Genomic DNA, 10,627 nt, shown 5'->3' with positions numbered 1-10,627 from the left:
TATATTTCAAATATTTATTATTATTATTTTAAGATAAATTAAGATATTCTTTTAAATATTATATCATTATATTATTATATTTAAAATGTCATGGATAAGAGATAATACTTCAAATTGGTTTCTACGTTTGGCTGTAAAAATTTTAAAAGCTGGATATATTCCTAAACATGTAGCATTTATAATGGATGGTAATAGACGTTATGCAAGTAAAAATGGAATAGAAAAAATAGAGGGGCATACAAAAGGGTATATAGTAATAAAAATAAATTTATATAACATATATATATTTTTATTTTTATATTATTTTTTTTATATATTCTATATTAAATATAGATTATTTTTAAGATTTGATAAATTTGCTGAAACTTTACAATGGTGTATGGATTTTGGTATACAAGAAGTAACATTTTATGCATTTAGTATTGAAAATTTTAAAAGAAAACGAGAAGAAGTAAATGGACTTTTAAATCTTGCAGAACAAAAATTCCAAAGATTATTAGATGAAAAGTATGTCAAAAATTATATTTATAAAACAGTTCATTTAATAATATTTTATATAACAAATATTTTACTATAGGGATAAAATAAAAAAACATGGATTATGTGTTCGCATAATTGGTAATTTTTCTCTATTACCTAAAAATCTACAAGAATTAATAGCAGAAACTATGATTATTACTAAAGAACATAAAAAAGGATTTCTTAATATTGCATTTGCATATACATGTAAATATATTTATTTATATAAATATTTTATATAATTTTATATATTAATATATCAAACAATAATTTTGTTTTAAAAAATGAATATAATAATAAAATATATCATAATGTAAATTAATAATTTTCATATTTTTAAAATTTTTTTCTTATAATTATTTATTTTAGCAAGAGATGAAATTACACATGCTATTAAGGATGTAATTGAAGGTATTCAATGTGGTGATATTCTTTCTGAAGATATTGATGAAGAACTAGTTTCTAATTGTTTATATACTAATAATTCAAAAAATCCTGACTTATTAATTCGTACTTCTGGAGAAGTTAGATTTAGTGATTTTCTTATGTGGCAAGTAAGTTTAAAAAAATTAATATTATTTTTTATTTGTTATTTAATATAATATTATTTTATAAATTATTTTTCAATAAATTTCAGATATCAAATACATGTATTTATTTTAGTAATGTTTTATGGCCTGAATTTAATCTCTGGGAATTTCTTAATGCAATATTTTATTATCAAAGATGTTATTCTGATATACAAAAGATAATAAAAATACAAAATATAAAACCAAAAATACAAAATAGCAGACAATTGACATATATAGACAAATTGCATCATAAAAGACAAATTGCACTTCAAAGAATATGTTTGTCAAATTTTTAAATAATATATATTATAAAATAAGTTTAATTAAGATTAATTATAAATATCAAGTAAGATTAAAGTATAATAATATATATTTATGTAAACACTATTTATATATATATATATTATGTAAACAATTTTTCTTAATCATTTATGTTTAAATTTATGTATATACTTTAAAAATACTTGTACATTTTTTTAAATATTCTAATGCTATTCAAATATGTACAAGTATTAAAAATCTATAACTCTTCTTTTATTCTATAAAAAATGTATTAATATGTATATAAAACAATTTCTTTTAAAAAATAAATATAATATATATAATGTTAAAAAACATGAAAAAAAAAATAGAAATATTATGCATACAGATAAATTCATTTTCATTTCATTCATAAATTTATATATGTATATTTATATATAATGAAACAAAAATATAAATGTTATGCATATCCATAAATTTATTTTTTAATTTCATTCAATATATAAATTTGTATATATTTATATATGTATTTATATGTATACATTTATAAAATTTGTAAGATATTTTTTTGAAATATCCTGTACATCAAATCTGCTACATTTATAAATTAAATATTTGGCTTAATTTTAATACTTTTTTAAATATACACTATTTCATACATTATCACTCTTTCTAAATATATTATATATTATTTTATACATTATATTTAATATTTCATTAATAAAACATTTTTATATTTTCAAAAATTTTTAATCAAAACTTTTATTTTGCAGAAACATTATAAAGTAAATATTTATTAAATAAATATATTACATAAATATGATCAGGCACATTAATATTAGTGTAATTTTAAAATAGAAATATAAACTTAAATATTATTATATTTTAATATTTTGTAAATATATTATATTTCATTATTATATTTTAAAAATTCAAAATAATATACATATACACAAAAATTATATATTTACAAATGTATATGCTTGTAAAATATTAAAATATTTTTAATATATTTTTAATAAATGTTTTATTAATGATTAAATGCGCAATGAAATATATATTGTTTAAATAAATAGAATTTAATAATATAATAGAATAATATAATGTTAAATTTAACAAAACCTTAATTTTATTTCTTTTTTTCTTTTTTATTTTTCATTAGTTTAAAATTTAATTAAATTAAAATCAATAAATATAAATAATTTTTAGTTGTTATTTAGAATTATAAGGTGGATGACGTCTAGCAGATGGTTGTCTTTGCCTTGCTAAAAAAGATTGACCCTGACCTGAACTTAAAGCTGCAAGACGTTGATCTATTGCTTCTCTATGACAAGTCAAACCTAAGCGATAAAAAGCAGATATCATTAATTTTTCTTCCATCTCTTTAATTAATTTTGATTCTTTTAGAGATCGTTCCATATCTTCCATAATTTTACGCTGCTCTAAAATTTGATTTCTTAAAACAGCTACTTCATTAGGAGATGAATTATTTTGTTTAGGATCTAAACTTTTTATAACACTTTTTGCTTTTTCAACATATTTTTTATAACGTTCCTCAAGTGCAGCATTATCATATTCTCGACGTGTTAATTTTTCTTGAAGTGCAAAAACTTTTTGTTTTTGAGTTTGCAATGCATTTTCTCGTTCTTCAACTTGTAAAATTAAACGTTCTTTTTCTGATTGTATTTTTCTCACTTCATCTTGCAATTGTGTTATTTTTTGTCCTAAATTAATATTATCAGTTTTATTGTCTCCACTTGATTGATTTCCCAATGCTTCTTCCAATCTATTTTCTAATTCAATTATTCTTTGATTAGCTTTACGATTTTTACCTCTAAGTGTATTTAATCTTTCCTCTGAATCTTCTAATAATGCTTGAACTGTTGGTAATTTATCCTCATTTCCCATTTGTTTAAGTTTCAACATTTTATTTTCATGTTTTAAACACAATAACTCTTCTTTTATTTCAAGAGGAATCATTTCTGTATTTGTCACAGTATCAGTGCTAGGTTTTGCTATATTTTCTGCTGCTTGCAATTGTGTACATTTTAATTCCTCATTTGTTTCTTTTAAAGCATCTCTCTCTACAATTAATCTATCTCTTTCTCTTTGTAAAGTGCTTAATTGAGCTTCCATTTTTTTCCCTTCAAATTCAAGTTTATCACATTTATTAGTTTGTTCATCTAATTTATGATGTGCTTCAGCAAGTTGTTGTTTGCAAACTTCTAAATGATTACGCAGCATTGTAGTCCGTTTTGATTCCTCTTCATAATCTATCTTAGATTGTAGATATTCTAAATTCTTATCTTCTAATATTTTAACTTGTCTTCTTAAATCACTTAAATCTTCCATTTTCTTTTTATATGATTCTATTGTTTGCTCATATTTTGCTACTTTATCTGCTGTTTCTCTTAAGGCATCTATTTCATCTTTTAGATTATTAGCCTCGTCAGCTGCTTTTTGTAAGTCTTCTTGTCTAGATTGTAATTCTAATACTTCCTTTTCTAATAATTCTATTTTTAGTCTATAATCATCTCTAGATGTTTCTACTTTAAATAATTCATCTTTCAATGCTTCCACTTGTTTTCTGAGACCAGAATGTCTAAAAATAGAACAAGATTCTGGATTTTCAAATTCATCTAATCTTTCTTGAAGTTTTTTATTTTCTGTCATTAATGCAGCTTTTTCTTCTTGTAAAAGTGAAAGTTGTTGATCAAGTTCATGACATTTTTGTGCTAATTGTTCTTTCATATCAACAGTTACTTGAAGTTCTGTCAATAATCTTTGTTGAGTACCATCAGCTACATCTAGAGATTCAAAATTAAGACTAGTACCTAAACTTAGTCTTGGTCCATGCATATTACTTTCTAATTCTTGAATACTCTGCATAATTGCTTGTTGAACAGTTTCTTCCATTCCCATAATTCTTGTTATATATTGTTGCTTTTGATTGCAATTAACTGCACATCCAAGAATTAATTGTAATAAACGACGTAATTCATAATTATCACAATGTTCACCAATTTTAGTTGCATCAGGTTTAATGTAACCTGATAATTGTTGATTTAAACATTCTATATAATATTCCATTATAGCTTCAATTATTTTCTTAAGATTACTAACTTTTAACCGCCAATTAGAACTAACATCAGTTTTAATTTTTGCTCTCCAAGCAGCAGTAAACCATTCAGGAGCAATTTGAGCTAAGACATCTGCTAAAGCAACACCATCACTTATATCCTCAGCAGTTGAATGAGAACCTTGGAGATCAAATGTATCTAACCATTTAATTAAATTATTTAATTGTTGATCATCCATTATTATTTATAATTAAAGATATATTGATTAAATCATAAAAATATTTATTTTATAATAATTCTATTCTTTTTCTTTTTTTTCGTTTAAATCTTAATTTTAAAACGTATTATTTATTTTTTGAATAATTAGGTTGAAGGTTAAAAAATATTCTATCATTTCTATACTATTAAAATATTAATATTTTACTATTATAATAATAATTTTGAAAAATATTTTTTAAATTATATCAAAATGTTATTTTGACATTCTTTTATGCAAAATAAAATTAGGAAAAATATTAAATATGTTAGACTTTATCTTTCGCTTTTAGTTAAACTGACTACACACGTTCTAAAATAACTGCAGTAAGTACATTGCGATCTTGTCAAATAGATGTATCTGTAATATATATATTATACTTAATGCATTTATACATAATTTACTTATGTTGACAAAATTACCAATTTATTGATATCAACAAATATTTTGCAGATTTAGCTAAAAAAAATTTTTTGTAAAAGATAGAATAAAATATATTTTAACTTTTAAAGAAAGTTATATACAAGCTAGTCATATACAAAATCATATACAAAGCTGTAAATAAATTTCGCATTTAAAGAAATTTTATATAATGTAAATAATACTTAAATTGATACAATTATTTAAAAATGGATGAAGAAAATAAATTGAAATTAGTAATTTTATTAATTTATATGTAAAATTTATTTTTATAAATTTCTAAGTTCTAATTTTTCTATGTATTTTTGCTAAACCATACTTCACTAAATTATGAATTTTATTTATTATAAATTAATTTGTTTATTATAAGTGGTAAATATTATAACACACTTTAGCTAAAATATATTGAATGATTTTTTATATTTGCTTTAGTTAAATAGCTATGTAATTAAATAATTACAGTTTTATTTTATATATTTTTACTAATGGATCTATGCAGACATTTTTCGATCGGATCTGATAAGTATATTGAAACGTGTGTAGCTGGCTTTAGTTTTATTATAAATTTATAGAAATATATTTTATTTTTAAGAAAGTAGATGAAATAATAATAGTTTATAATATATGTTTATTAGCTACTGTCAATATAACACGCTGTCATATAACAGAGAAAAATCTAGTCATTGAGATATTTATTGGTTACATTAATAAAAAAATAAACATACACAAAAAAAAACTACTAACATAATACATGAATGATAGTTAACTACTTGCATGCGTAAAAATGCATTAAATGTACGATAACATAGGTATATTTTTATAAGAATAAAATGTATAAGATTATTTGTTATTAAATCTTATTTGAATTTATCATAAAAAATATCATTATCATTATAAATAATAAAATATTAATATCATTATAAAAAGGTTTGTACAAATATTTTATATTTGATATTTCTTAATAGTGATTATATATAATAAAAATAATTTTAAGCATAAAAATATAAAATAATTTTATATTATAATAAATACATTTTTTTATGTACAATACAGTTCTATATATCAATATAATTATGGCAACTGAGATGAAAGATAATTTAATAGGTATACATGAAAAAGAAAATAGTAATCCACGTGCTATATTTTACAAAAAACCTATTAAAAAAGACAATTATAATTTAGATGTGGATAATATTGATACTTCTCAAGAAATAAGACGCCGACGGTTATTACAATTTCAAAAAAAGTATATTTTTAATATGTATTTATGTTATAGTTTATAAAATATATATAAGTTATATAAAATATTATAAAAATAAAAATAATAATATACATTATTAGATGTAGAGACATAGCATTTAATGTTGGAAGAGGAATATTGGAAGAAGCATTTAACTCTGAAGAAGATGAATGTGAAGAAGAATTAGAAATTGAGGAAACAAATAAAAAAGGCTATCACTCTTTTAAACGCCAATTTAATCAAACAAAATATTATGCAAATCAATTAATGATGTCTGAATGGATGTTGGAAGTACCTCAAGATCTTTTAGGAAAATGGATTATAGTTCCTTGTCCTCAAGGGAAAAGAACTCTAGTTGTTGCATGTAAAGTATGTTGAAACAAAACAGAAAATATTCTTTCTTTACTATATTTTATTTATTTTAGGGTGTAACTAAAGCATATAATAAACGAGGTAATCGCCTTGGTAAATTCTATTCTGCACTTCCTGGTGGTAATCCATCTGAACATAGAAGTAGTTGTACCATTGTTGATTGTTTATGGATAAAACAACAAAAGATATATTATATTTTAGATGTACTTGCATGGTCTAATCAATCATTGATGAATTGTGATGTAAATATATTTATTTTCAAATTATATGGTATTATATATATGTTACATATCTTATAATGCTGTAAAATTAAAAAAAGATTATTTATTTTAGACTGAATTTAGATTTTTTTGGTTAAAGTCAAAATTACAAGAAATCGAAGAATTACACAAAAGGAATACATATAAAAATAGTTTTCCCATGTTATCTTTACCAAATATCAGTTGTGATACTGATATAAGTTTATCATTAGCAAATCTTCCAAATTTGTATCCCTTAGATGGTTTACTATTTTATCATAAAGATGGACAATATACTAAAGGTCGTACTCCACTTGTAACATGGTTAAAACCTTTTATGTTATCAGAAGTACTTGGTGTTTCTGTACCACCACCACTTGATGAACAACCTGATGGGTATATAGATTTTGTACATTACATTCTTAATTGTCGTGCTAAAAAAAGAAAAGAAGAATCAGAAAGTCAAGTAAGCTTATTTATTTTAATTTTGAAAAGTAAATATTAATTAACTTCTTACTTATTCATTTTTACTTCTAGATGGATATTGCAGATGAGAATTCCTAAAATTTTACTTTATTTTATTTATATAAACGAACTTCTTAAGGAAGTGAATTATAATTGACATATTGAAGATGTTAATAATACTTATATTTTATGAATGTAACTTTTGTGTTGTACAAATTTACTGGTAATAGTATTTGAAATCTAACATTAATATTTTATACAATCTGTGATATTTAAAAAAATTATACCAAATCTAAATAAATTTATAAAACATATGATGATGAAAACTGCATATACTAATTCAAATTATTATGTTAAAATTAATATTACAATAATTTAACATCAATAATTTAAAATATATTATACAGATTACATCTCAAGATTTAATGTGTGAAACGTATCAAGAGCTTTTTCATTTAAATATAATAAAATACGATTCATAGTATCTGCACTCATTACTTTCATCTGAAAATAAAAAATAATGTATTTTATAAAGAAAAAAAACGTAAATGTATATATGAATTATAAGAATTAACAATACTATTTATTTACTTTATTTTCCATAATAGTAAGTGTTGGGAGATGAATTTTATGTAATGTACACAATCCCAATTGTAAACCAGCAAGTTCTAAAATTTGAGAATATAAAACTTCACGAAATTTTTCTATATGTTCTAAATTAAAAGTCATTTCAAGACTTGCTTCATCATTTTGATCTTTTATAATTCTAAAAGAGAAGTAATATAGGAATAGAAAATATTTTATTATTTTTATGCATATTACATAACTTTAAATATTTTGAATATTATAAATTATAATATTTCCTACATAATATTTACAAATTTTAAAAAAATTTATAAATAAACACATACACTGTTAATATTTTTATTAAATCTAAAATTTTAAATTTTATTGTAATTGTATCTGTATCTGGTAGTTCTGGTATTTTATATTCCATATGAATTTCATCTTTGCTTTTTGGTTGTTCCTCTTTAGTTGTTGGAGTAATTACAATTGGAATAAGCCATAATAAATCATCTTCATGTGCAGATAATGTGACAATCATACAATCAAACATACGACTTAATATAGTATGAACAATTCCCATAGTACCTTGTGTACTACGACATAATAAAAGAGGTAATCTTATAGAATTATCAGTTAATGTATTTTTAGTAGTTCTCCATGACAGAAATATTCCTTTATATATACATTTCTTTGAACTTTCTTCATTATTACTTTTTTCAGAATAAACTTCAATCTGTAATTATTTTTCTTGTAAATATAATAAAAAATAATATAAATTTATTTTAGTTTGGAATAAAAATAAGAAATTTCAATAACATTTCACAAATAATATCATCAATAAGTAATTTTTATATTTATAATTTCAAATTGTTTATTATTATTATTATTACCTTTATTGGTGGTGGATCCATTGGACTAGGTCTCAATATTATGTTTTCCATAATACAAAATTCTGTATTATATGTTACATCTTCTTGTGTTAAATTATTTGCAACTTCTTCTCTTAATTTTTTTGCATATTGTTTTAAACATATTTCATCTTGATAAAAATTAAATAAAGTAGAAACCCCAAAAATAGTCCAAGTTTTATTTAATAATTCTGTAAAATATACAATTTAAAATATTATAATTTAATAATATAGAAAATTTATTAAATATATATATAATTATAATTATTACATTAAGTATAATTTAAAATAAAAACAAAGTTTATTTATAATTCTTATAACGATTATTTTAATATACCTTGTAATGTATTAATATCTTCAATTTCTTCTGCTGGAGCAGAACTAATACCTAAACTAAATTGTTGTCTTCCTCTTGTTCGAGGAGTATACATTGTATGAATTGTATGATCACTATTTGATAGTATATTTTCTACATCATTTTCCATCTTATAATAAAATCATGAAATAAATATGTTAAAAAAAATAAAATTTTAATAAAATCTTTATTTGCCAATTTACAATTATTTGAAAAGTTTCAAATTTTGAAATAAAACTTTATATAAAAAACTTTAGCAAGTGCTATGCGCATCTGAGTGCACAGAATATTTAACCCGCGCAAAAGCAACCAATGGAAAAACAGCTTAAAAAGAAAAGATATTCCAAAAAAGTATTTGGAATTCTTACGATCATGTTTCCATGGTATAAGTTGTTAGAATATCGCATGTAAAAAGATAACAGATTAATTAATTACTATGCTTATTCATTTTGTTTCTTAATTCCTTCTTATTAACTTCTTGATTAGATTGTGTAGTGCCTAAATTTTTAAGATTTTTAGTGTTTTTTTATTTTTAAAAATAATAATAGAGTTTGATTCAACAAATTCAATGTACATAGAAAAACAAAATTAATATACAATTAAAATCGAACACACTTATTTATTAAAAATTAAAATTAATATTATTAAAATTAAAATTTTTAATTGAATGCTATTTATTTCTATTTTATTTTATATATTTGCAAATTTTTAATTATTTTAAAATAGTTAATTATTTATTAATTTAACCTTGTTTCTTAATATAATCTTTCTAAAAACTTTAATGTTAAATAAAAATATTAATGTTAAATAATTTTTTATACATATTATGTTTGAATTTTAAGTCTGAGAATTTATAAGAATTTGTATTCGAATTTGATGTTAAATATAATATAATATATAATTAATATATAATATGTTATAACATACAATTTTTTTTTATAATAAAACAATTGAAACATTAATTCTATTCAACTAACTTCAAACTTTAAATTGATATGTACTAAATATTAATTAAAAGTATATTTAAGTGCTAAATACTTCTCAATAGTTTGATACATTTGTGAAATAAAAATTGCAAATTTCATATGCAATAAGTAATTTGTTGTAATATAGTATCACTTACTTACTAGGGAAATTTTATATTACATACAGTTAAAGTAACTATATTTTAATACTTAATAATTTTTATGTTAAATTATCATTATGTAATATTAAACATTTTTTAATTTGTAATACATTTTCTTTTTTAATAAGAAGAATACTAAGAATATTTAATTGATTACTTAAATGAATTAATTTTAAATGTGTATTATTTATTTTTTTATATAGAATTTTATCATATACTGATAATAATTGTGAGTTGTAAATCTATT

The 10,627-nt window shown here is 20.8% G+C and overlaps 4 protein-coding genes and 1 long non-coding RNA gene across 10 annotated transcripts; 3 read left to right on the top strand and 2 right to left on the bottom strand.

Annotated features, from left to right (window-relative positions):
- Positions 1-22: 22 nt before the first annotated feature.
- Positions 23-1,433, top strand: LOC102680050 (dehydrodolichyl diphosphate synthase complex subunit DHDDS). Of its 3 annotated transcripts, none has more exons than XM_006615380.2 (5): positions 23-246; positions 334-507; positions 578-726; positions 889-1,073; positions 1,157-1,433. In XM_006615380.2, exons 1-5 carry the CDS (start codon positions 86-88, stop codon positions 1,385-1,387), a joined length of 900 nt encoding a protein of 299 aa, XP_006615443.1. In that variant the 5' UTR covers positions 23-85; the 3' UTR covers positions 1,388-1,433. The 3 variants fall into 3 exon arrangements, with proteins under 3 accessions (XP_006615443.1, XP_006615445.1, XP_006615444.1); XM_006615381.2 differs by having other exon boundaries at positions 24-246; positions 346-507; XM_006615382.2 differs by lacking the exon at positions 334-507.
- Positions 1,434-2,479: 1,046 nt separating this feature from the next.
- Positions 2,480-5,128, bottom strand: LOC102679909 (protein Hook homolog 3). Its single transcript, XM_006615379.2, has one exon. The coding sequence runs from the start codon at positions 4,668-4,670 to the stop codon at positions 2,565-2,567; it is 2,106 nt and encodes a 701-aa protein (XP_006615442.1). The 5' UTR covers positions 4,671-5,128; the 3' UTR covers positions 2,480-2,564.
- A 359-nt stretch (positions 5,129-5,487) lies between these two features.
- LOC116185604 lies at positions 5,488-5,907 on the top strand. Its single transcript, XR_004150460.1, has 2 exons — positions 5,488-5,643; positions 5,744-5,907. It is a non-coding gene; the product is annotated as an uncharacterized LOC116185604 (long non-coding RNA).
- A 260-nt stretch (positions 5,908-6,167) lies between these two features.
- LOC102679656 (snurportin-1) lies at positions 6,168-7,840 on the top strand. Its single transcript, XM_006615377.2, has 5 exons — positions 6,168-6,354; positions 6,450-6,717; positions 6,774-6,962; positions 7,054-7,425; positions 7,497-7,840. Exons 1-5 carry the CDS (start codon positions 6,182-6,184, stop codon positions 7,521-7,523), a joined length of 1,029 nt encoding a protein of 342 aa, XP_006615440.2. The 5' UTR covers positions 6,168-6,181; the 3' UTR covers positions 7,524-7,840.
- LOC102679785 (centromere protein L-like) lies at positions 6,757-10,398 on the bottom strand. Of its 4 annotated transcripts, none has more exons than XM_031510342.1 (7): positions 9,237-9,824; positions 8,882-9,090; positions 8,336-8,724; positions 8,016-8,190; positions 7,470-7,928; positions 7,109-7,393; positions 6,757-7,021 (listed from the first exon to the last, which is right to left on the bottom strand). In XM_031510342.1, exons 1-5 carry the CDS (start codon positions 9,382-9,384, stop codon positions 7,833-7,835), a joined length of 1,017 nt encoding a protein of 338 aa, XP_031366202.1. In that variant the 5' UTR covers positions 9,385-9,824; the 3' UTR covers positions 6,757-7,021; positions 7,109-7,393; positions 7,470-7,832. The 4 variants fall into 4 exon arrangements, with proteins under 4 accessions (XP_031366202.1, XP_031366201.1, XP_031366200.1 ...); XM_031510341.1 differs by having other exon boundaries at positions 7,477-7,928; XM_031510340.1 differs by lacking the exon at positions 6,757-7,021 and adding an exon at positions 10,382-10,398 and having other exon boundaries at positions 7,141-7,393; positions 7,477-7,928; positions 9,237-9,384.
- Between the last annotated feature and the right edge of the window lie 229 nt (positions 10,399-10,627).

Source organism: Apis dorsata, unplaced genomic scaffold (assembly GCF_000469605.1).
Source record: "Apis dorsata unplaced genomic scaffold, Apis dorsata 1.3 scaffold_222, whole genome shotgun sequence".
NCBI classification, from domain to species: Eukaryota; Metazoa; Arthropoda; class Insecta; order Hymenoptera; family Apidae; genus Apis; species Apis dorsata.
Note: the sequence above shows the minus strand (reverse complement) of the source record. Positions and strands in the feature narration are given on the sequence as shown.